Source organism: Drosophila miranda, chromosome 3, assembly GCF_003369915.1.
Source record: "Drosophila miranda strain MSH22 chromosome 3, D.miranda_PacBio2.1, whole genome shotgun sequence".
NCBI classification, from domain to species: Eukaryota; Metazoa; Arthropoda; class Insecta; order Diptera; family Drosophilidae; genus Drosophila; species Drosophila miranda.
Genome location: NC_046676.1, coordinates 11,581,345 through 11,607,563, shown reverse-complemented (window position 1 = coordinate 11,607,563; position 26,219 = coordinate 11,581,345). Strand labels below are relative to the sequence as shown.

Genomic DNA, 26,219 nt, shown 5'->3' with positions numbered 1-26,219 from the left:
TTGTGTGAACCATTTAAAATATATATTTGTATTATCTGAGCAACCATTAAATGGCTAAGTCAACAAACTATGTGATTCGGATGGCTGGGATCCAGGATCTGCCCCGAATAGAGACTCTATACAGCTCTTCTAGTACCCGTCACTTCGGTGAGAAGCGGAGGCCTCCCCTGATGCAGCTGTTCTTTGAGCATCAAGCCTATCGGCTGATTGTCTACGATCCCAACCACTTCACCAGCCTTCTGGCGTACTGCGAGTTCAACATTCACCCCAACATTCCAGTGCTGGCCAACGACCTGTGGCTGCACTGGCTAAGTGCCCGCTTCTGGTACGTTTATGAAACCACCCGGTAAACTCTTTTTTGATTGATCTCTCTTTCTCTTTCTCTCCATCACTCTCTCTCTCTCTGAAGCTTGGACCTGCCCCTCAGTCTGCTGAACTCGATGTTCTTAAACTTTTTCATCTGTCGGAATGACCATCCCACCATTCTAATAGACATCATCATGGAGTTATTCTACAACGAACACAAAGTAAATTTTTTGATTATCGCTATGCCACCAAATCTCCAAAGGACCGATGCATATGATTCCGTACAAGCGTACGGCCAGATATATTACCCCAAGTTGTTTATATTATCGGAACAAAGAGGTCTTCCTTCGATTATTATAATCAATCGCAGAGACGTCATGCCAACCATCTCCTTTCGGAAGGCACTGTAAGGCCCTGTGAATAAGGGAATTTCGCTCTCGCTTAAGCCCTTTTTCACCCCACAGACCCGAGGACAACGACGACATTGTGGAGATGATAGACCACGAGGAGCCGGAGCTACGGAAGCAAAATGGAGATTTCTACATAGCCGAGGAGCTTCTCGCCTCAGAAAGAACTGGGCAAAACGAGCTGATCGTCGTTGCTGAGGTAAGTTTTTTGAGCCACACTTTAAAGTACTGTGCAGAAAAATCTCCAAACAGTTGGCCGACTCTATCGCAGGCCTGATGTGGCTAACGGACAAGCTGGATGTGGAGCTACTGGCAAAAAACTTTCATCTGGATCGACTCGGTAACCTGACTCGATGCACGCCTGGAGCCAAACATGGCCGGGTTACCTTCGAAGTCATGTGAGTGGTTTGAACATTGCATTACTACAGGATTGAATTCTTTGAGGTCTGAATTTTCAGTTCGGCGCACACGAAGCCGTATAAAGATCTATATTCAGAGTCCGTACTAATCGGAAAACAGAAAACTTCTGTGGGCAGCGCCACGACTATGTCCAGTATAATGTTCAAGAATAGTCCGTTGGAGACTGACTTCCAGCTGAGGCATAGCCATCTTCTTACCTCCCGGTATAAGTCCATCTACGATGGTGGGTTCGACTCTATCTCAAAGACCAAATCTGTGGAATTTGTAATTAAATATTTTTAGATCTGCGCAAGGGTCATTACTATATGAACGCAAAACCGGAGATATTGGAGATTGCCTTCGATCTGCCAAATGACGAAGAGCACTACGATAAAGCAAATGCAGTCCAGTACTTTAGGAGGGCCTCCAGCGCATTTCTGCTGAAGATGTTCAATCTGAATCCTAAGGTGAGGATTGAGTTTACCTTTTTCTATCTTTCTGCCATGTTCAGCGCATTTCCGGAGCTCGATTACTGTGTGCTCAGAGTGCCACCCACATCGACGGGGTCCAAGAGTTTGAGAGAGTTGACTAGGTTTTTCTTGGTGAGTACAAGAGAAGTTCTCATAGCCACTGGGTTCCAGCATCCATTGTTTTTCCAGCGGACTGCACATCGTCCCAATAGCACTGTATCGGATAGTCTATTCGTTGCTCACCGCTGCACTCTGTTTGGGGACCTACACATTTTTCCCCTGAAGAAGAGTGAACTCGATGAAATTACAACACTGTTGCGGTTACCGTCCCCTTCTAAAGAGACTGTATATCCCGACGGGGATCAGGAGAGTGGGATAAGTTGGACAGTGTCTACCCAGATACCACCGGAGGGGTGTCAAATCATTGACCAAATCTTCTCAGACATTTTCAGCAACGACGAAACCGAATTCACCTGCTATACCATACAATGCGGCAACTCCAAATCCCGCACTATAGTTGGTTTTATTGTGTTGCGGTTAGTGAAAGTGAATTAGGGGTGCTGCCGCAATAAGTCTATTCTCTCGTATCCTCCAGGCCCTTTACCGACTATGACGCTCTCAGCAAGAAATTCTTTCTGCCTCGAGATGAGTTCTTTCTGACTTACAGGCGCGGGGAGATCGTCATATTCAAGCTGCATCCACTTTTCCACATCTGGTGTGACATAATCGTTCGATCTGTGGCAATCCAAGATAATTATCGAGAACTATATTACTTCCACCAATTTATGGTGGGTTGAACTGCCTCCTGCCTTACTACAGTCAATCTATAATTTTGGTTTCTTTCAATTTTGTAGGGCCTTTCGTTGCCCAACGATTTAATGTACAACATGATGCCTGTGGAGCCGCGTCGGGTGACGAGGAATTGGTTTCCGCAAAACGACACGGACGGTGTTAAGCGACAGATTGATACGGTTAGTTTCCCAAAAATCAACTTCATCAGCGATCATCTGCACGTCGTCTGCCACAATCTGTTGCCCAGCAAGCCAATGGGCATTCCTAGTCCGTTGGTCATTGTGGGCTTCTCTGATATATGTCGGGCCTTCCTGCGCCATATTATCTTTGGTTGGAACAGTAAAGAGTAAGTGCTGCATGTAGCCATGAAATGAAATTTAATAATGAAATAAAACTGAATCGTATGTAGCTTTGCCAATTTCAAGCGATACAACTGCCTGCCCATGGTCGATATCACAGTGATAGTGCCACATGGCGTGGTGGAGGCGGCCTATGATTCCGACTTCAGTTGTAGCTATTGTCAGGAGAACAAGCTATGCTATGTGAGCATTGGCTCCAGCAGTCCCTTTGTGAAGGACGCCACGCACCGAATGGATCTGCGGCACTGGGTGCAGTTTGTTCCTGGCAATCTGGAGTCTATCGATCGGTGGGTCTATCTGCCGTGAGTAATTTCTGACTCAGATCTCCCTTTGATAATTTGCAGGACTGAGAAGGTGCTTCGCTTGTCAGACAGCTGTAATATCCACTACGAAAGGTTACTTCTGCTAAATGACATTAGGTACGGGTTAAAAGACGAGGACACCACTGTCGCAATGCCGCACAACTATTCAGTCATTAATTATCGCCTCGACAAAGTAATACTCTACCACAAGCTGCAGAACTTATTTGAAAACGATTACCTGTGCACTCCGATTATCATTTATGGCTACAGTCTGGCCGTGTACGAGTGCATCAACTTTCTTGTTACCCATGGCTGCCAGCCAAAGGACATCACATATGTGCAGCCGCATATTCCGGTGGTATCCGAACAAATCCTTTATCCCAGAGAGGACGCTGGGTTGGATCCGATTCTCATAGAGATGGTGGCCGATTTGGGCATAGAAATTTACTTGTCCGCCAACTTTAGCAGACTAATCTTTTTCCCCAATAAGGATAACATCGAGAGCGTAGAGTTCCAGCTCATTCCCAGTCAGAAACTAATCGTTTTGAACTGTGATATCTTTATCAATTTTAACGAGAGTTTCATGTGCCCAGGATTTGAGAGAAGTAGATCATGAATACTCGCAATTAACTTTTTAATTTATATTCCTTTACAGTACTGCTTGACTCTGGAATTGAGCTGTCGAACAAAAAAATCATTGTCAATAACGAGTATTGTACCAACGACCCCAATATTTATGCCATTGGCCAATACATCACCATGGTTCCAAGTCCCAACTATCAGTACACTCATACCAATCCCCAAGAGTGCGCTGAGAAGGTAAGCCCTCAGTGCTCCGAAAGTACTGAACAGTACTGAACGATTCCCAGAAACTCACTATCGTCTCCTTTAGCTGGCTTTCGTCCTAAATATGCAGGCTGGATCGACTCAGCAGCGTTTCTCGAAGGTGAACATATTCACGGGCCGTCTACCGCTGGATTACCAGGTAGTAAAGATAGTTGCACCCCAGCCCCTGCTTAAGGCTCAGCTGTCTAGTGAATATATGGAGAGCATGACGACGTATCAGGATGGCGATTTCTGTCGCGTTCGAGTGAACCCCAAGATGATTGTCATGGAGATTGTGTGCGTCACAAAAAAGGTAATAGTTTTCTGTTGTAGTTAATTTGGGATCGCATCAACTTTGTAGCTCCTTCTTTAGAAAAAAAGCTTATTGTTTCTCGAATACTTTTGCGGCCGGCACGTGGCTCTGCTGAATAACATGAGGGACCGGTGGAAGAGTGGCTGGATAGAGAATTTCCTGGAGTATTTCGAACAGCCCTGGACAGAACTTATAATGCACGAAAGATTTCAGGATCTACAGTTGAAGAACCGCAGGTCATTGCTGGCCATATTGATGATGGATACCAACACTAATTTACGCGATGCAGACAATAGACACAGTTTGGAAGAGGCTCAGAGAATGAAGCTAGAGAATAACTTGATTGAATTTGTGCGAACATATCGCAAGGATTTTGTCAATGAGTTTGCTCTGCCAGAGGAGATTAATGCTCCTACATGGTGAAATATCTCGTTTCTAAATTAATTTGAATATATTTTCATATTTTAATTTGAAAATCTGCTGGAATTAGTTCGATAATTCACAGAGATACGCGTACTGTAAGGGTGTACTTCTTTCTGTATTGCATACAACGCTACATATCTAGACAAATATAATTGCAATTTTTACATTGTACAACACATTAACTCTATAAAAATAAAAGGGCGAAAGACAATCGTATCCTTCCCTTGGGATTATCCTAGAGATTTTGTTAATCGCTTCGTTCTGTCGTCAAGTTAGCTAGTAAGTTTAGTATAACATCATCCATCTATCTCTGTGGGTTAGCTAGCTTATTCAAATATACTACAAAGGGAGTCTGGTGTCTGGAGTCTAGAGGGGAGTGCAGGTCGAGGCCCGGCGTCGTGGCTGGTTGCGGACAGGGGGCAGGGGGCTGAGGCCACTGGGGAAGACGATGACGTGGTGATTGAGTCGGTTTCATATGCCCTGCAAGAACCTTCGTAACTCCTCCTCAGTGTCGAAGATCATGACGGGGAAGGGCGATCCCGGTACGAACTCGCCCGCCCACTTGACCTCGACGCGATAGTCGCCGGGCTCGGTTGGATCGTACTGAAAATGATTTAGATAAATTTAAGCATTGCGATAGGCTAAAAGGCTCGTTCTCCCCTCTTACCTTGCACAGGATGGTGCGATCTTTTTGGCTCTCGCGCTGCATTTCCACGCGGAAGGCGCCCTTGGGACCGCGTACGCGAACTGTCAGCTGTCCTGCTCCGGCGCCACGTGTGTCGCAGATGAAACGGGACTGGAAGGTGGCCAGTACACCGTGCTCTATGCCCGGGCCATAAACGCGAACCTACGGAGGAGAAGAGCCATGAGTATATCTGTGTACATAGTCAATATGATTTTCCCAACTAACCTTGCTGGCGTCTGGTGCTCCGGCCACTTTTAAAGCAAATGGAGAGCCGGGCACATTTTGCCCGCCATACTTGATGGTCAGCAGATGACGACCCGGTTCCTGCGGCTTGATGTTCAGGGTGAATGTGGCATCTCCGTGGTCGTAGAGCTCGCAGTAGGCCACCTTGCGGACACCGGCACAGTGGGCGGTTAGTTCGCCAGGACCTGCTCGCCTGGTGTCAATCCACGACTTGATATCCTTGCCTACAATACCGTGGCGCAGGCCCTCGCCGGAAGCAATCACCTTGGAGGCATCCATGGAGGAGCCCACAGCCACTGTGAGCGGACAGCCCTTGACCAATCGGCCGTTCCACTTAACGGATAGAGTAAGTGTGCCCGTGGTCGACTTCTGCGGCGTGTACGAGGCCAGCCATATGTTTTCGCTGGGACGGGGCTGCGCCAGGCTGACGGCCAGCGATGTGTTGTCCTGGCTGGTGCATAGGACTACCTCTGGCCTGCCAGCCGGCGCATTCGAGGCATCGATAGTGAAGTGAGCCGCCTCGCCTGCCTGTGCCGCTGCCAGACCACGGCCCATCAGCTGAACCTTATCCGCAGCTTGTTGTCCTGTGACAAAGGCGCTTCTCGGACATTGGGTGATGGTCAGTCCGCTCCAGGTCAGGTCCAGATCGTGCTCCCCCGCAGCCAGATTCTCTCCAGTGATGTTGAGGCACATCTTTCCATCAGACATCTGGTCCACGGGTATCTCGATACCATCGATGCTGCAGACCAGCTTGCCAGGTCCCGCATTATCCACCTCGAAAATGATGCGGGCGGGTAGAATCAACCGTCCGTCATGGTCAACCAGCGTGCCCCAGCCACCCACTGGCGTGACCTTGTTGGACTCCACGCAGGAGATGTGCCAGGGCGAACCGGGCAGGCTGCCTCGATTGGGGCAGCTGGCTCGGATCTCGTATTTGCCAACCGAGAGGATTACGTAGGAGATGCGCCACTCGTTATTGCCCAAAGCCTTGATCTTTGGCTCAATGCGTTCTCCATACTCGTCCAGTCGTTCGATCTGCACATTCGGAGCAATGGGACAGTAGACCACAAACGAAGCCTCCTTGTTCCGATGACACACCTCCAACCCATGACCAGCTGCCCTGGCATCGTTCCTCATGCCACTGGCCGAGGCGGTAAAGTTCAGGGGCGAACTGGGAATCGTCTCCCCGCCGTACATCAGCGTGAGCTTGTAGTTTCCTGGCTGGGAGGGCACAAACTCCACGTTGTATAGGCCTTCCGACTGCTCGTTAATGAGCACGGGCAGGCTCTGGTTGCTGGGCGAGATGGCGAACGCCTCCAGCTCGGCTGTTCCGGCATTGTCCGTGCGCACGGTGAAGCTGTTGGGGCTGTGCAGTGCTAGTGATTCCTTGGTGACGCCTTGGATGCTGACCTTGCTGCTGTCGAAGGACTCACAGGTGAAGGGACTGCCTGGCAGCGGCTTTGATTGATGAAGTACCTCTGCGAAACATGAGATTAGTAAGGAACTGAAATGTCACAAATTGATCTTTAGTACTCACCAATCACGCATTGGCCCGGCTTGTTGATGCTGAATTCCGCCTGAAGATGTCCGTTCTTGGTCTGGTAGCAGCGGACGGGCAGCGCCTGTCCTCCTGGGCCCGACACCACCACATCGAACTCCCTCGCCGGCCTCTTCACGGTATCAATAGCAAAGGACGTGGTCTTGCCCACTCTCGCCTGGTAGAGACCCAAACCGCTGACGCTGATCTCCTTCCCGGCACTGGCCGGCAGCACGTTGATTTCCAGGGGCTTTAACGAGATTGGTACGTCGTTGAAGAGGATGCTGATCTTGTGGGGAGCCACACGGGTTGGCTGATAGACGATCTCATAGACGCCGGCCTTGTTGGGTCCGCGGATGGTGTGTGGGACTTCGGTCGCTCCGCAACGGACAAGGGCAGAAAGGTCCCCTTGACCGGCCTCGTTCAGGGAGACGCCAATGCTGGCCGGGCGATGGCAGAATGCCTCCCCCACTTCTGTGATCTTGACGAGCATTGGATCGAAGGCGCAGAGGGTGCGCGATCCAATGTGCTGACGCGTCTCCCGATCGATGAAGCGCAGCGTGTAGTTTCCAGTCACATGGGTGCGGAACTCTGCCGTCTGTCGATTGATTGTGTACGGCACGGACTTCTGATCGGGGGATATGATCTCCACGATCTGATCATCGGCTGGGAAGTCAATGGCGGCCAGGCTGCCAATCTGTATGTGCTGCGTGTGCTGCTGGATGTCCACGCGGAAGGGACTGCCATCGACGGCCACCTCGTTGAAGGTGATGTTCACGTAGTGCGGCTCCGTGCTCTGTGGCACAAATGTCACGTCGTACAGGCCTCGGGCACAGGCCACCACCTCGGCCTTGACTGTGCTGCTGTCGGTGGAGACTACCAGCTCCAAGGTGCCCTCGCCAGCTCCGGCTGCATCCACACTGAATGTCACAGGTACTCCCAGTGTGGCCGGACCATACTGCTGCTCCAGTCCGCTAATGCTGACACGCGAAACATCGAAGACATTGCAGCTGAAGGGCGAACCGTTGATGTGCTGGTCATTCGCGGTCACGCTGATCAGGTGACGACCCACAGTGCTGGGCCGGAAGGAGGCGGAGTAGCTGCCACCATCGTGCTGGCTCATCTGGCAATGTTCGTTGTCACCCGATGGAGAGGTGACAAAGATCTGTGGCTCCACTCCCTCGAAGCCTTCCAGCTCGAAGGTGTTGTCCATCTTGACGGCCGCCTGCTTGAGGCACTCTCCCATAGCCATGGCACGCGGTAGTCCCATAGATGGCGAAGCGGCCGCAGCTGCAATGTGGCAGCTGAAGGGCGATCCCGGCACGGGATGGCCATTGAAGCGTACCGAGAGCGAGTGGGAAGCCGCCTCCGTTGGCTTGAAGTTCACCTTGAAGCGAGCATTGCCCTCGGATTGGACAAAGTTGGGTACATTCTTGCCATTGACGGCCACAATGATCTCCAGATTGCCAGCTCCCGCCTGGGAGGCATTGATTCCAAAGCTGACGCTCTTGTTGACCACACCGGCTCGGATGTCCGTGACAATCACCTTTTCCGCAGAATAGGCCTTCAAGAGGAAGGGGCTTCCTTCAACATGGCCACCGCCGGGCAGGCGAACCTCCACCGAATGATCGCCCACTTCCATGGGCTCGAACTTCACGTTGTAGCCCAGGGCGGAGGAGCCCAAGGGGTCGATCTTGACTGGAACACTGCGTCGGGCGGGTCCCAGCACTTCAACGGTGGGTTTGGTGTCCGATTCCACCACAAATTCGAAGAGCCTTCCAACGCTCACCTTGTCCATCGTCTCTGGGGATTGGATGCGAGCTGCGGCGGCCACGCGGCAGGTGAACGGAGACCCAGGCACATCCTGGCTGTTGAACCGCAGCTCCACGGTGTGGCTTTCGGCCTCACGGGGCGTGAAACTAATTGCATAGGTGTGCTGTCCTTGGGCCTGAGCCGAGGTCGGTACTCGGCCGCCATTCACAGTCACCTCCAAATTTCCGGGACCCGCCTGGGAGGTCTCCACCAGAAAGGTGACGGGCTTGCCGACTGTTCCACTGCTTACATTCTTCACCTTGATGGCGCTGACATCGTAGACCTGGAATAAGTAAACGATTTAAATAATTCTCACTTCCAGATTGTGTCTGGAGTGCATACCTTCGCTGCATAGGGACTACCGGCGGTGGCCAATCCATTGACCGTGACATTGACGCGATGCTCGCCCACGACGCGGGGCACAAACTCGGCCTTGAAGACGCCCTCAGCGGACTGATGTACCTGGGCAGGAACTGACTGGCCAGCAGGTCCTGATTTTCATTTTTTTTTTTGGTTTCATTTCGTATTCATTTTTAGTATTGATTAATGATTATTTCGATTTTGATTTTCGATTTCGACGCGGCCGGAAACGAGTTTTGAGATTGATTTCGTTTGTTTGTTTGTTTTGTTGAAATTCAGTAATTGGGCAACGATTTTGTTTGGTCGAATGTGTGTGTTGGTTAGTGTTTGTTCGGATTTTTCAATCGCGAACGAAGCGAAAAATTTGGAAAAATGTTCACACAATTAGTAATGGAATTAATTGGATTGAAACTTTCAAATGTCTGAAAGTGTAGGGTCTGCTTTGGGTTAGTTGTGTTTCGAGTCATTTGAGTCATTTACTGGGGAGTGCAGTTAGTCGTTTAAAGATTGTGCTAGAAAGGGTTAGTAGACTGACAGATGGCATGGGTCAGAGACACTATAAAGAATAGGATAAAGATTTCATATATACATCTTTATACAGTGTAAACTAAGAGAGTCCCTGCTGGGTATACACAACCTAATGGGCGTACGTTTGATTGAAACCAGTTTTTATTTAGATCCGAGTAATGCTACAGTGTATAATCAGTATCAGTATGGAACGGATTAGTATACAATCGGACATTAGTAAATACTTCATTGTGTTAATGTATTGTGGGGTATATTGGTATTGGTATTGCCATAGAGTTTCATTCGACAGGACACTCTTTGGGGTTATTTGTGGTTCGGACTGTTAGCGAAATAGTAAGTATATATACACCTGGTAAACGGAATGTATATATTAGGGGGCGGAGAGCATTGAGGGAGCTCTCGCATTGTATAGTATAGATAATAAAAAAAAAGTATATGCATATATGTATATATATATATATATGTATAGTCTAGTACAAAAGATTTCGCCGTCCTGAAATATAATACAGATATAAAAGTGAGCAACATTATTACAACAAGACCGTAAGATTACGAACAAAGCACATACACACAGACACAAGTTACACACAGGAATACGATCAAACTAAAGTAGCATCTGAATGGTATCTGAATGGGAGAGGGACCTGGTTCCACTACTCGTCGAACCCGACAAATACTGCGGACAATCCCAGACCAAGAGCAAGACCCAGAGCGACCACTACGAGTAAGCGAATGATAAATGTGTCGCATAATTACACACACTACAGGGAACTACTACGGATATACGAGTATCTCATAAATTCACTCTCTAAATGGGACTGCAGCACCCTAGCCTTCCCCACAGAACCCACAACACAGTTACTACAGGTGGGGAGGAGTTGGAGGTGGAGGCATGCATGAGAGTTTCCACAACAGTTTCCGCTCATACAAAGTGCAGCATGAGGCACGATGAGAGAAAGATAGAGAGAGCGGGTTGGGGTCAGGGGCTTTGTGCGTGCGCGTGTTTGTGGAAAATGTGCTGTTGTATGAGAAAGTTGTGCGATGCGAGTACAGATACCAGATACAAGATACAGATACGAGACACAGATACATGTACAGTTACAGTTACAGTTGCGTGAGATGTATGCAAATTGAATCCAATCGAATACGAATAATACGCTTTGGCCGACACAAAACATTTAGCAACCGAGCAATTAAATTACGGATCTTAGGACTAGACTAAACCAATGCGGCGAACACATATAGAAGGCAATGAGTGGTGGACCTTGGGATGGGGACACGACACAGCTCATGATGGTGGTTAGATCGAGCGAGAGAGAGAGAGCGGGGGAGCGACAGCACAGCAATCACTGGCCACCGGCTTACATACCTTCCACATTGACCTCAATGTCTTCCAAACGGCCGCCATTGTGATTGATTACAAAAGAATTGGTCTGATGCACGGGTCCGGGTCCGCCGAGCGACACTTGGGGCCCGGCCACGCCCCCGCTGATGCTGACCGTTATGGGGCACCCGGGGACGGGCATTTTGTTGAAGGACACGTTAATCGTATGCTCGCACGACTCGGTGGGCACAAACGAAACGGAGAATCTGCCAAAAGAGAAAGAAATCAACTGTAAGTGGCTGTACCATGGGGAATATGCATCCAGTTCTCCGCTCACCTTGCACTGCCCTGCGGATGCACCTGCGTGGGAATGTTCTGTCCCTTGGCCGAAATGGTTATCTCCAAGTTGCCCTCACCGGCATCGCCCGCATCGACAGTAAACTGCACGGGTCGACCCATTGTGCCGCGGGAGACGCTGCCCACGACCACCTTGCTGGCGTCGTACGACTTGGCCAGGAAGGGTGTGCCCTGGACGGCGAAGCCATTGTACTCCACATTTATCGAGTGCCCGCCGACGCTGGTGGGCGTAAATTCGGCCGTAAATCCGGCATGGATATCTCCCGTGACACGAACGGGCAACTCCCCGAGGGGACCGCGCACGCTGACGGCCAGCTCGGCGGCCCCGCCTCCGCTGACGGTTATGTGGAAGGAGGAGGGCCGGTTGACGGGGATCAGCTCCAGGTTGGAGAGATTGAGCAGGACGCGAGAGGTGTCCGCCACGGCGCAGACGAAGGGACAGCCGCGCACCGTTTCGCCATTGAACTTTATGTCTATCAGGTGGGACTTGGCCTGCTCCGGCGTGAAAGAGACCAGGCAGCGACCGCCGCCCACCACCTGGACATGATTGGGGACTTCACCCTCATTGATGGATATCTCCAGCTGTCCCTCGCCCGCGGCACTCGCGTCCACGCGGAACTGGCACGGCTGGCCGACCACTCCGCCATTTACTTCGGTCACTTGGATCAGACTGGAGTCGTAGACCTTGGCGATCAGAGGGCCACCAGCTATCTTCGTGCCATTGATGGACGCATCGATGACGTGCGTTCCCACTTCCGTGGGGACGAACTCGATGCGTGCAGCACCATTTGCCGCCTCATGGGTGACTCTGGCGTTCAGCTTTGACTTGTTGGGAGTCAAAACCGTTGCCACGCACTCGCCCTTGCTCAGGCTTTGTCCAGGAGGCGGCAGTATCTCAAAAACCGCCGGCGTATTGGCGGGCACAAGGCGTGTGGATTCGCCCAGAGCGGTTAGGCCGGGTGAGGACATGATTTCAGCGTGCCACGGTGAACCTGCAATCGACACAGATAATGATGATCATGAATAATGATAGAAATACCAAAATTATTTTTAATTTAAAGAGCTAATAAGGTCAATGCTAAACAATGATAGTTGACCCACAAAGAGAGTCGATGCACCTGCACTTTTGATGAGATTGGAATGGTTTCGATAGAGCTTAACTACAAGTACTACAATCATTTGCAATCTAGTGCAATCTGGAAGATGGAGGAAATGCAAATCACATAGACTATGTCTCTCTCTATCTATCTATTTATCTCTTGAACTGCTCATGTACCCCTCGCATATCTTGGTTGGCTTCCGCTGAGACTTTGCATTGTTTCTCGCTGCCGCTCATTATAATTGTCGCAATCTCCATTTGCGCCGCCTCGCTGCAAACGACAAGTGCGTATCTGTATCATAAGCTGCGTGTCTGTGTCTGTGTATCTGTGTTGCAGGTGGGACAGGAAGGCAGGAAGGCAGCAGGCAGCAGGCAAGCAGGCAGGCAGTCAGCTCTTTATACAATCAGCTCTCAAGAGCTCAAGAGTCGATGCGACATAATTTGCCAAAGCTAGCTCAGGAATGTTTCACAACATTCAGCTGGCAAGCTCGATTCAAGCCTCATTAAATAGTTGGAGGAGCCCCAATTTGCGCCGGTGGGCTGGCGGTGGAGATTGCCGATGGCCAGTTGGCTCGTTAAATGTTTGTTTGTTTACTGCCACTCCAGAGAGGTGCTCCGTATGCCCCGCGAGATCTCACAGCTGGGAGCCATTTTCATTGGACACGGAGGCCGAGATGATGCCGCCTCAGTTTTGTTTGCTGCCGAGCGCTCAAATTTACTTTTGTTTCTGCAACTTTCCTTGCATTTCTCTTTTTGCAATTGTTGCACTTTTCCTTTTAGCGCAGTCGTTTGCAGTCCGCTGCTGCAGCCACTTTTTTTTATGGCTTTCCATGAAAATTGCCACAACGGTCAGGCGTCAGTTCGATGGAAAAAAAATCAAACTGTTGCGTTGTCATACTCGTAGCTCAAAACTCGCTTGGACTCGAATTCCCCCCTGCTGTTGGGGCTGTTGGGGCTTTTGGGGCTGGCTAGCCCATGGCTTGCGCAAATCGTTTAACTTAGGATTTGTCTCTGGCTCTCCCTGGGAAACTTTTACAACTTCTGTTTGCCCAACCAAAAAGAAACTGCAAAAATAGAGTTCCTCTTCTCTTTGCTTTTAGCACTTTGGCTTGAATAGTTTCTGCTTTACTGTTGCGACTATTCTCGCAATCGGGGCCATCATTAATCAGTTATCGCATACACATAACTCTATTCAAAGCTGGGGGGCTATGCAAAAACTTACAGTTAGGCGACCGCCACATCTACACTGAGGGAAAATTAACCATCAACCAATCGAAATGGTATGAATTGGGGTGCTCTGAACGCTCCCAGGAGCTTTATGGTATAACTGAAGGTACATATGTTCTTCTGTCAGTGTAGAAAAGCTAACAGCGCAGCAAGTAAGAGTTTGCCTGCTCGTTAATTAGATTCACTTTACTCTGGCTGGCTGCATGCTGCTTTTCAGCCAGTTCCCTCCTCGTTCTAGGCAAATGCAAGAGCATCCGACAACCGACTAACCCACAGCTGGTTCTCCTCAGGCCGTGTGCTCGCTCTGCTGGCCGGTTTCCCGGACCGAGTGCTAATCGCTACGCTGAGTTGTGGCAGTGGCAGTGGCCTCTCGGCCAGAGAACAAGTGCAGCTAGATTCGAACGTAGTTATTCAATCTGCATATGCATACGTATACGCGGGGCTGTCTCTGGTTTGCGGGTCTGGCTCTGACTTCGGTTACGTGACTGGCTGCAGAAGCCCGTTAGATGGCCTGCAGCTGTCGCCGGAGCCTGACTCTGGCTGACCGTTAAACTGAAATATTTTTCGTGTGTTACAAAAGAAGATTTACGTTTTTGTGGCTGGTTCTTGTGCTGGATTGTGGCTGCTGTCGACAGTGCAAGATTGTAGCGGCGAATCGGAATTGGAATTGGAATTCGAATCGGAATCGGGGTCTGAAAACGCGTGCGGCAGACCTTTTTCTTTTAGTAAATCAAATCACAATCGTTGGCGGCACGTCTGAACTTGAAAGAGTTGGAAATGAATTTTGTGTGTAGCGAATATGTCAGCGAGTTGTAAATGATTTATTTATAGTATACGCGAGCACTGCGTATTTCTTTATGTTATAGGCGCTGCAATCAGAATTTCAACAAGAGAAAAAACACAACGATTAAGCGAAAAACATTTTTAAGAATCTGCGGAGCGATGCACAAAGTGGCATCGCGGCACGATCACGATTCGGCGCACGTTTTAATCGCGTTTTTCTACAACCGGCGAACGATTTAATTGCTTTAACTTTATTATTTTTAATATATTTATCGCGATAATCGGACTCCAAGCTCTGCTGCGTGGCGGGCGGTGCGGGGGGGCCACAGAGACGTTGACGAAAACAAAAACCAGTTAATGCCGCTGTTGTACTTTCAGCGTTTTCGACAATTTTCGTTATTAAATTATGCGCGACTCAGACAGGCAGCGGTTTCACTTTGGCTGCCGCTCGTAAAAATCCTAAAGAGTCGAGAGCTCTGGAAGTGGGAATGTGTGCCAATATGTTGGCCGAGAGGGAGCGGAAATGGCCATAAGCGCTGGGGTAAAAGCCTGCCCCATTAGAGCGGGGAGAGCTGGAGAGAGAGGTGTGGCCGCTCATTGTTAGCATAAACTCACGAAACAGAAAAAATAAAGAAACGGAACGAAACATAACCAAACGAAAACGAAAATATATATACATAGTATGTATGTATGTATATATTCGTGTGCTCAAGTCAGTGGAAAGTGGCCGACGTGGCCAAGAAATTGCAATCTCCGGAGGGATCTCTCGGATCTCTCGCATACCTGTCGCGCCCTCCTCCGCATACCTGGCTGACAACCTATCCCAACGGGTTTCGGCTGTGGCCGAAGGAAAACAACCGCTTGGTCCGCACTTCCCTTAGAGCGCTCGACTTTGATTTCCGCTTGCAGCGAGATATACACAACTGAGGCATGCAACAAGTGCGCCTTGAACCACATACTGGTACGGGTACGAGCACGAGCACAGCAAAAAAAAATGTATCTGCGCCTTTGACAGCAGCAACTAGCCGCAGCTCAAGTTGCAGTTGCAGTGGCACTGGCAGTCGCTTGTGGCAAGAGCGAAACAAAATGGCTGCCCCTTTGTCATCGCAGATAAATTGCACTCGGGGAGACAGTTTTCTTCGCATTATTGATTTGGCCTAGGCAAAACGCAGGCAGGCAGGCTGGCAGCCAGGCAGGCAGGCAGTCAAACCGAATCCCCAATCCGCGCCCCGCTTGGAATGCCTAAGCTTAAAGGTTCATTAAACTGGTTTTCGTTCGCCCTGGCAGTAGCGCCCCACACAAAACGAGAGACCCCAAAAACAGAGAGTGGAGTGGCAGCGGAGACGTCCGCATTTGATATTAGCATATTTCTTTGGCTTAGAAATCTCACACGGAATCTTTTCGATTCGCTACACATTCCAGAAACAATCCACTCTGTTCTTCTCTCGGCCAACTGTTGTTTCTTTTGTCGGTTTGCTTATGTTTTCGGTTTTTATTTTGAGCCTAACAAACAGTTCTTCACATTTTTCTGAGGCTCTCAGCCGTCAGTCAGTGTTTCCATGCGTTTCTTGCCAATTTTAGCTTCACTGCGTTGCGATGCGATGCGATGCGATACGATCCGATCGTGGTTAACTGCGCCGCCGACGTGTCAGATTCGTTTCAAACGCGAGCTGTGACTGCCAACGCGACTCTGGAACGGAGCGCCATCAGCCACCAGCCACCGCCAGTGAGCATCCGTTCGAAACCCGTCGAGCAGGTAGGAGCCAAGCATTCGCTGAGCGCGGCAGAGCGTAAAGCACCGAACGATCACGGCAGGTGAGCACAGGTGAGAGCAGTTCCAGCGATCGAGAGTTACAGTCAGGTCTAAAGAGAGTGAGCGAGGGAGAGGCTTTTATTCTCTCCCGATATCACCGATATGGCTCTGCATAGAGGTGAATACATTTGCTGAGTTATGAAAATTGTGGGACTACTTTTAGGCTGACACACAATTACAAAATCAAATCTATTGGTGCCTTAGAGAGCTGTGCTTAAGAATATAATCCCCTCCCCTTCCGCATTCTACCACTCAATTTCCAAATCCAAACCTGTGGTTACTTATAGCTACAAATATAGACAATCCGCCCACAGCTTGTCGAATTCTTAAAATTAAAACTGACCTGAAACCGTTTCGCCATTGAAGGTGATCTGCACAGTGTGCGTTCCATGCTCGTGCGGTGTGAAACTGGCAATGAATCTTTGTCCGCCCAGCGAGCGCACCGAGGAGGTGACACGTCCGCCGTTGACCAGAATCTCCAGGTTGCCAGAGCCGGCCTTCGATCCGTCGATCTCGAACTCAACGGGCCGGCCAATGGAGCCATTTGGTATATCCTGCACTCGTATGGCCCTAGCACCAGTCGCATTGCCGTCTATGGGCCGAAATCTCGACAACGAACTGTAGCCATAGCCGGGAGAAGGCAAGGGACCATGTCCATTGCTCTCGGTGACCACATGTTCGCTGGACTCCTTGACGGTCTTTGTGTAGCCGCCAGACTTGTCCGTGTACGTGTTGTTCGAGTGTGACTTGACTGTGATGGCACTGGGTCTGCAACAGATTGATACGACGTTGATTAAGGATGCCAGTTGGATCTCTTAAATGGTTGCTTACTTATAGCGCTCTGCATTGTCGGGCGAGTCACGACGGTAATCCGACTGTTGCTGCTGTTGCTGTTGCTGTTGCTGCTGTTTGTGTAAGGCGAATTTGTTGTATTGCGTGTTCCGGTGCGTCTCGTGGTCCAGATCTGGGCGATTGTATTGGAGTTCAGTGTTTAGCTGCGTCTCGGTCATGTTCGCCAGCGATTCGAGCGAATTGTGAGAGAGCATGTGCTTCGTCTTGTTGATCACGTCCCAGCTGTCGCGCCTGGCCGATGCCGGCTTCATGGAGGACACCCTCACGTTGGAGGAGTGATCGATGCGCGGCTCCGGGGAGCCAGTACGACGTAGTCTTTCCGCTGTACCATAGAGCGAGGGACTTGCCCGCACATTGGAGTCCGTGACGTAGTTCGAGGATGACTTGTAAGTCGAGGAGCTGGACTTCTCCACGGTTCGCGTTGTCTCATAGCCATTCTAGGGAGAGTTGTCGAAACGGGGGATTAATCAGAGGATCTGACATTCGCAAGAGGTTATCCACCTTGTTCAAAGTGCTGGTCACCGGACTGCCCATGCGATGTGTGGCCGTCGTGATGTAGGCGCTATTCGGAGAGTAGCGCTGCACAGGCGAAACGGAGGCGTGCCGGGGGCTGCCGCTGAGGTTGCGCGTGGAGCTCTCAAACTGATTCGATGTCTTGATGGTCAGCGGACTTTGGGTGTGCATCTCGCTGGACCGTGTCTGTGGGAGGAGGGAGCAGAGCACGGAGATAAGTGGACATTCTGAACAGTGGTTTAACACATAGCTGGCAATAGACATTTTCCCGGTCGTCGGATTTTGGGTTTTGGTTTTTGGGATTGCAAAAGGAAACAAACAAAATTTAGTTACATTTAGTGTGGGACTAGGTATTGGGCTAAGCGAGCTGGTCATTGTGCTGGTCAGCTGCTGGTGTCGCTGCTGGTAGCTGTTGCTGCTGCTGCTCTGGCTCTCGCGCTCTTCACGCGGAGGCGTCAGCTTGGGCTTGGCCGCCCCGCGCCGCTGGCTGTACAGCTCGTTCTCCTTGTCGTAGTAGTAATCGTTCTTGATGGAGCTGCTGTTGGAGGTCTTCGAGTCGCGACGCCCGCCAGTGGGGCTCTCCGTGTAGAGGTCCGCTGAGTTCAGGTACTTCACCGTCGGTGAACCGCTGATCGGGGGGGGCGGAGGTGTGGATGTGTGGTTCTCCTGTCGAATGTAATTTTCAGTGTGTGTTCGGGGTGGGACAAGGGTTTAGTGTTAGTCGTGGGTTAGCCAAATCATTCAATTTCGATGAGGTGTGCCAGGGAAGCGTTAGCCACAAAGCCCGTGCCGCATGCATTCTCGTCTCCGCATGCATCTCACTCGTTCACTTACCTCGCTCTCCCGCTTATAGTACCTGGAGCTGGAGCTGTGGTAGTCTGTTGTGTCCAGCTTGGGCGAGTACTGCGGCGAGTAGCTGTTGGTCCGCTCGGCCGTATTGTGGCGCGACAAGGAAGCGTTGCGGTAGTCGTTGTGCCGTGCATTCGTCGTCGAGATGAAATGCATCGATGGACTCTCCGAGCGGTGCTTGCTCTCGTGCAGCGGGCTGCTGCGCGTCTTCCCCGATCGTCCCTTGGTGCCCACGCGCATGCTGTGATTAAAATCCACCTTGTAAATCGTTCTATATGCTTCTGGTATGCAATACACTCACATGAAGGGCGATCCCTTGACATCGTAGCCATTGAAGTAGATGTAGACGCGGTACTTGCCATTCTGGCGCGGCATAAAGGTCACTCGGTACTTGTTCTCGACGATCTTCTCCACGGAACACACCAGCGAATGCTTGTCGTGGACAATGTCCACGTGCAGTTCGCCGGAGACGCCCACGCCGCGGGCATCCACCTCGAAGGTGTGGGCACGCAGGGGCATGGCTCCATCGAGGCCGTGAACGGAAACGCCGGAGGCATCGAACACCGCGCAGGTGAAGGGTCCGCCCTGGATGTGCCTGCCCTGGTAGGTGATGGCTATCTCCCAGATGCCAGCCTCATCCGGCTTAAATATGGCACTGTGTCCCTCGTCGATCTTCTTCAGCGGACAGTTGTGGGAGATGCCCGTGGGGGAGACGGCTGTAACGAGGATGTCCTCCGTTTTGGGCGCTCCCGTGGCATTGACCAGCACTTCGACGAGGCTGCCCAGGGCACAGGGGGCCATGCCGGGCGGGGCCACCTGCAGCTGGCGGGGCAGGACGCGGAAGAAGTGGCCCCCCAGGCTGTCCTCGCCAATCTCCACCACGATTTCGTGCATGCCGTACCGTTCCGGCACGTAGACTCCTTCGCCATGGGCATTCGGGCGCACCGTCTGACCGGGCTGGCCGGAAGGCGGCACCACATGGCAGCGCACCGAGCTCAGGCTGATGTCCCGCGACATTACATCGATGCGGAAATGCGTCTGCGTGTGAAACAAGCATTAAGCATTAACGACACTCACTCCGGCATGGTGCCTCATGACTCACCGGCTCGCCCACCCGTCCGGAAGTACTCTCCAAATAAACGTTGACCAGGTCGGACAACGGCGGACGTGGGGGCACCCACTGCAGATTGGCCGCGTAGGCCATGATGCCCAGATGCTCCACTTCCGGGGTGGCCATGTCCTTGGCTGTGAGTATGGGCTGTACGCCCAGTTTGGCCCCAGCATCCACCGCCTTCCGTATGTTGTTCTCGTAGTGGAAGGGATCTGTGCTGAGCTTTTCCGGCGCTGGCGCCGAGCCGCCCAGTCCCTTAATGATTTCGCACATGACACGTCCATCATTCCAATCGGTCTGTGTGTGAGAGGAATGAGGCAAAATTAAAATGCAATTAAAAATGAATCCAGGGGCAGTGCTACTGTGATATCGATCTACTCACAGTAAAATTCTTCACAGGATCTTTGACCTGCGTGTTCACCCATCGCATGGTGGCATTGTAGCCAGGACCGCCGGGCTTCATGAAGTACGAGAGGTACGTCATGCCCGACAACTCGTCCAGCCATGGCGAGGCCAGGTATTCCGGTTCCAGGACCTTGGGCACTCCGAACTCGCGCTGCGCCAGGTTCATGGCGTTGGTACAGTTGCGCACACTCTGACTAGGATCGAGGCTGCGCCAGTGCGGGAACAGGTCCGGCTGGCAGTAGTCCAGCAGTGCCGCCAGATTGACGCCGCTGTTCCAGTCGGTGGTCAGGTTGGTGATCTTGCAGTCTGGAAGTGCTGCTTGGAGCCAGGCCAGCATCAGCTTGCGGGGCGGGAACTTGCTGCGTCCGATCTGGTAGCGGACGATCAGCGACCAGATTAGGCCGAGAATCAGCTTAACATTCCCGTTGATGATGTCCACATTGCCGATGTTCACCAGCTTGATGTGGTCCGCCTCGATGGATTTCAGGGCCGTGGTGGCGTTCTCCAGATAGTGATGTTGGTTGGCTGGCCGCCGGTTCCAGGAGGGCTTCAGCGGACGCGTCTGCAGGCCCTCCACGAGGGCGCACAGACAGGTGCCATCGCAGAAGTCCGTTGCCCAGTCATGGACCTGAAAAACGGGAAATAGTTTCCACCATCATTAGCATTGTGCGACGCCCTCCCGTGCATGTTCGTTCCTCTGTTTGCCCGCCCTCCTAATGAGCAATCAGCTACAACATAACTCGTGGCCCACTTTACAAGGTGAACCGCCCGAGAATGGGCATGGGAACTCCACATATGTACATACATACATACATATGTATATATCCACTCTTCACCGGGGAGATGCTTTCTCCGTATACTCCGGCGCCGAGCGGGGCCGGGTGCAGGCAATTGTGAGCGATTTTAAGCATTTGACATAAAGCTTTTTATCTGCTCGCTGTCAGCCTTCAGCCGGAGGCGTAGACCCAACCCAAGCCGGAGACAGGGACTGAAAACAATCGCGTGTCTGTTGCTGTTTGTTTGTGCCGTAGAAAATATTCATTGGATGCCATAAAAATCTTGCACACAGTAGAGACAGCTCTGTAGCAGGCAGCTCTCTAACAAGCTGCCTCCTCCTCCTCAGGCTGTTATTTGTTGTTTACTGTTCTCTCGGAATTGCCCTTAAATTTTGAAAATGCCTCTGCCTTCGGAGGAGTTAATCAACAGCGTGAGATGCTGCCTTTGCCTTGTCCACAGTCCATAAGCAAGCCCATATGGAAAGAGTATTCCACCTTCTCTATGGAAAGTCTGGGAGCGCCTTTTCTTTGCTTTTATGCACATGTCATACAAAGTTGATTGCAATTTCATTTGTCATAAACGCGTACTCGCGTACACCGGAGCTAGAATATATGGTGTACTGGAACAACAAATAAGTGCTCTGTCGGCACTCTCCATTTGGCCGGGTGACCCGAATAGACGTCGCGATGCCAGGTCTCAATTAGCGCTGTTTACTGATGGGGTCTTCAGCCTTGCTCATCTCGTTTATTTTGGCCAACAAAAAAGCACACAAATTATGCGAGAAACTCGAAAATTCAATTTCGGACAACAGCTTTAGCTTGTTTTTGTGCTCGAGCATTGTAACTGGTAATGGGAATCATCGATGCGTCGGCCTTGGCATTCAGACCCCCAAATATGGTCGGTTCAAGTCGGACTGGACTGTGTTGTGCGTGTGAGAAAATCACTACGACTGACTGTCAGCCAGTAGTCCCGTCCCTGGTCATATAATTGACAAATGAAATGCATTGTTGCTGGAAAACTACTCGTAGTCTACGAGTACACGTACTCATGGAATTATTATAATTGTAATCGCTCATGCTGGCGCTGTGGAGCGGGGGGAGTCCACTTGCCATTGAAGTCGCTGAGGCGCGTGGGCGGGCGGGTCGGGTTGAGCTGAGTTTTATGAGGCAGGCCATTAAAGGCGAGTTGCGGAAGAGCTCAGAGCTCCAGTTTATAATTCGGATTGACGCTTTGTCACCTGCCCAAGCGTGGAAGGGGTCTCGGCTTACACAAGCGTTCACTTTCAGCTTGATCGGCGATCAGCGATCCGCGGATCACCGCTGATCAACGTTCTCAGGCCCTGCTCCGACAGCCATTCGATAGTTCTACATACTTAGCCATCCCCCGACTAGCCCCATTGAATTGGTAATGTAATTGTTTTTTTTCGCTTGATCGGTCAGCCAGAAAGTGTTGCATAACCCGCTGACAGCGACTGACAGCGGAACTCACCTGCATTCCCGTCTCGCGCAAATGCTCGTTGACCCAGTTGCGGAAGGTGTTCGCCTGGATCTCCACCCAGAGATCCTCGTTGCCGCGTATGTTCATGCCCTTGGCGGCGGTGCCCTCGGGGCTGCGGGCCACCAGGCCCGCGTGGGTGATCTTCTGCGTCTCGGTGCTGCCATCGGTGTTGTGCTTCAGAAGACCCGCATGCGTCACCTTGGCGCCCTTTATGTCTTTGACGTCCATCGTATTGACGCTCTTCTCACTGCACTCTCGCACTGTCGCACTTCACTTTACTTTCCATACATATAGCTAAGGCTATGATCTAACACTGATCGGGAAACGAAAGCCAAAGAACATTTATTGATTAGACGCGACACAACAATAAAAAGTTTCAGTTTCAGTTTCGTTTGCACACGTTCGTGGCTCAATGGGGACTGTTGGCTACGAGCTGGGAGCTGTGCTGTGTAACTTCTCTCTTGCTCAGATCTGGCCTGGCCAAAACAAACCATGACGTCATGCCCCAAAGCTCAAAGCTCCAACGAGAGAGAGAGAGAGAGGCAAAAATGTGGTGGGCTCATGTGCGAATATCTCTGAATCTGAATCTGAATCTGGCTATAAAATAAAACTGGTTTCGTCAGCTCCAAGCCCAAACGAAGCGAGCGAAACGGAAAATTGAATATACTACTCGTACACGTACAGAAAAGAGTCTGAAAAATAACAGAAATCACTTAGTTTGGAATTTCGCCGCAACACAATTGGCTGGGGCCCGCTGAGATCTGGTGGGCAGAGTGCCATGTGTATAAGTCTTTCACAAAAGCCACTCCAGAAGGCCGCCGAGGTTTGCTCGGTGTAAACGTGGGAGCTGCTGCTGATAGTATTAACAATAGCAATAAAAGTACGGCTAGTAATGAAATCTGCCACGATCAATTGTCAATTGTCTGGCTGTTTTCACTTGTCGCACTTTTACCCTAACAATTTGAGCAAACTGAAAGTTGACTGTTTTGTTTAGCTCCCCCGCTCGACAGCAATCAGTGGCAAACAATGTTCAAAGCCAGTGGCAAGATTTCTGTTTGGATTTCTGCATTCTTGGCATAGTGCCACGGCTCCCATAGACCGAAGACAACGAGGCGTCAAACAGAGTCTAGCAGACTTAATTATAGGAAATCCGGTTAGCACTCGTAAGGCCATAACCATAGCCATAACCGAGCATGTATATCATAGCCAACACCAGTTCTGAACCGGGGCTATATGCAGATTTCCTAATACTATTGATTGGCAAACAATTCAAACTGTTTACCCCTATCGCAGATGACATCACTCTCACTCATCTCACCGCACTCATCTGCGAGTGTTTGAGTTGGATGAGTTGTCTGAGCAATATCTTTACGTGACACTGGCCGACACTAGAGAGTACGTACATCAGTAATTGCGTTGCCTGAATTGCATAAATTAATGGCGGAACAGCAGAGAAAAGGCTGGGGGAGCAACTCCTCCGAATTATGAGTGATCCCCGGCTGATGTCATCTACGAGTACTGACACTTGACATTGCCAATGAACCTAATTAGTTGCAGCCCGCAGCACTCGGCTCCACCTCACTCTGTGTTCTATATTCAGCTCGGACAAGGTCATGGGAATGGTAATGGGAATGGGAATGTCGCTGACGCACTGACCGCCTGCCTTTGTTTGGCAGTTTGCACAGTTGGTCAACTCCACTCGGCTCGGCTCCGCTCCGCTACGATCCACTCCCCCCTACTCTCCTCACTGTAGAGGGCCAGCAAACAAACAAGGAAAGTGTTAACATCGTTTTGTCGTGACTAAAATTGGTAGAAGAGGGTCAGGCAAACACACCTAGTTTAGGGCATTACGTAATTTCCAAATATCTAACGATATGTCAGCGTATTGCATTGGTATATCTATAGATAGATAGATATGTGGATACCCATACGAAAGTATAATATATCCATATCATAGAATGACTTAAGCACGTAGGTGTCTGGTATTTTTTACACTTCTCGATTTGCTTGCTGTCCGAATATATTTTATATGTTTTTTTTTTTTTTGCGTTGCCAACCCCCACACAGATCTGCCACGACGTCGTCGTCGTCGTAGCCGTCGTTGTCATCTGGCAGCCACCCACATGGCGTGGTTCAACGCCTCGTTCTGAACGTGGGTGCGATCTCAAGTTTGACTTTTGCCAAAAGCCAGCACCAAATGGTCATTGATTTGTGAATGACTGGAGGGATTTTGAGAGCTACAACTCTGTTAAAAATTCTGCTGCTGCTGCTGTGGGAATATATTTTGGTAAATGTTCTACGACATCGTCATTAAGTTCGAAATGTTGGAGACTAACCAGACTGGAGGACAGAACCATAATTATGGTGATGAATGGGATATCTCTAGACTATACTTAGATGGTGGAACTAAGTTTTCCATGCTTAAAGACTGAACGGAATGTAATTCTGTTAGATTTGTCTTATTTTTTGCTTGCAAGTCTATTTCCTGTTGGCCCAAAACCGATTGTAACACATTCCAAATGTTTAAGGGCCACGCCTTTGGAGTATATGACTAATGAGCCATTAGGGCATGATTCTATGGAATTGGCGGGGCCCAAACAAGCGTTTGCTTTTGGCAACATTTATAGCTGTTGTCATGAATAGAAAACCCTCCTTGTTCACCGTACGAATTCTACGATTGTACGGTTTGGGCCTTAGCCAAGTTTGTGTCTTCAGTCTTTTGATTAATGCCGTTAGGCGTCGCCAAAGCGCAGCCAAGCCTTGCTTTGCCCGTGCCCGTGCCCATGCCCATGCCCGTGCCTCTGCGTTTGCCACATTCCCCATTCTGGGGTCTGTGTTCTATTGTTTTTTAATTTTTGCTCATTACTTTGCTTCGTTTATTCGCTTAAAAGCCGCAGCGATTACAATTGGGAGTCTGAAAAGGTTTCCAAAGAGTCAGCCATCCGCTGGGGCTGGGGCCCGAAACTTTGGAGGAAACCAATCGAACAGCGAACAGCGAAAACGGAAAACCAGATTCAGAGGCAAGACTTAGAGCCAGACTCAGATTCAGATTCGCTTTCGGTTTTGTTTTCGCTTCTCCGCGCATTCGCCTATTATGCAATGGGCTAGGCCCGGCTCGGCCCGGCCCGGCCAGATATCTGAATAATTTCGTCGGACTAGACCCCGCCTGCGACTTTTAGTATTTATGAGTACGATTGTGGGCTAGTTTTGGCCGATTCACACGCCACGGAACGGCCGCCGTCGCGTCGCTACACCCCGCACCGAGCCGTTCACGTGTTTAGCACAAATTCCACACGAAAGATATCTCCTCTAATTTAAGCAGCAGCTCAAAATTAGAACAAAAGCCCGCCTCGCCACACGGCACGCCAGTCTTTCGAGCGAACGGAACCACAAAGCCAAAGCGGAATAAGCGAAAAAAAAAATTAAAAAATTAAACACAAAGCAAAGAGCGAGACACATGAAGATCCATAAAAAAAATATTGTTAAGATGAACGTTAGACGGGGAGTGACGCGGCACTGTGCGAGGGTAGAGCGATCCAAAAGTTATTAAAAAGTCGGAGGGAACACGGCACAAATATGCGCATGCGAGTACATACAACTGCGAGTATATGCCTGCATGTATGTACTTGTATGTATGCCCAAAAGGTATATATAGATGGTGTCGGATCTTGTTGGTTTTGTCTCCCTTTTGACACTTGTTGCTTACACTTCGATTCGTGGGGGAGGGAAACGCGGGTTAGCAATCAAATTCAAACACGTCCAGCGCGCACGAGTGGCTCACAACGACTAAAATTGGCAGCTCCGCCGCTGGCCCGTTTTGAGCTTCAATATACAGCGATCCAACGCAACGC

General features: G+C 50.3%; 2 protein-coding genes across 6 annotated transcripts; one reads left to right on the top strand and one right to left on the bottom strand.

Moving 5' to 3' along the window:
* Positions 1–31: 31 nt before the first annotated feature.
* Positions 32–4,904, top strand: LOC108158566 (cilia- and flagella-associated protein 61). Its single transcript, XM_017291001.2, has 14 exons — positions 32–325; positions 410–712; positions 771–912; positions 966–1,111; positions 1,172–1,356; positions 1,416–1,714; positions 1,772–2,118; positions 2,178–2,370; positions 2,437–2,720; positions 2,784–3,020; positions 3,078–3,640; positions 3,691–3,854; positions 3,928–4,173; positions 4,234–4,904. The coding sequence occupies exons 1-14, from the start codon at positions 51–53 to the stop codon at positions 4,594–4,596; spliced, it is 3,747 nt and encodes a 1,248-aa protein (XP_017146490.1). The 5' UTR covers positions 32–50; the 3' UTR covers positions 4,597–4,904.
* LOC108158563 (filamin-C) lies at positions 4,693–26,180 on the bottom strand. Of its 5 annotated transcripts, XM_017290987.2 has the most exons (17): positions 26,075–26,179; positions 22,360–22,681; positions 20,072–20,722; positions 19,681–19,986; positions 18,880–19,616; positions 18,564–18,819; positions 18,063–18,395; positions 17,718–17,915; positions 17,196–17,653; positions 16,708–17,132; positions 11,423–12,434; positions 11,131–11,351; positions 9,216–9,364; positions 7,062–9,156; positions 5,507–7,002; positions 5,264–5,443; positions 4,693–5,199 (listed from the first exon to the last, which is right to left on the bottom strand). In XM_017290987.2, exons 2-17 carry the CDS (start codon positions 22,594–22,596, stop codon positions 5,068–5,070), a joined length of 8,886 nt encoding a protein of 2,961 aa, XP_017146476.1. In that variant the 5' UTR covers positions 22,597–22,681; positions 26,075–26,179; the 3' UTR covers positions 4,693–5,067. The 5 variants fall into 5 exon arrangements, with proteins under 5 accessions (XP_017146476.1, XP_017146479.1, XP_017146478.1 ...); XM_017290990.2 differs by lacking the exon at positions 18,063–18,395; XM_017290989.2 differs by lacking the exon at positions 26,075–26,179 and having other exon boundaries at positions 22,360–22,780.
* Between the last annotated feature and the right edge of the window lie 39 nt (positions 26,181–26,219).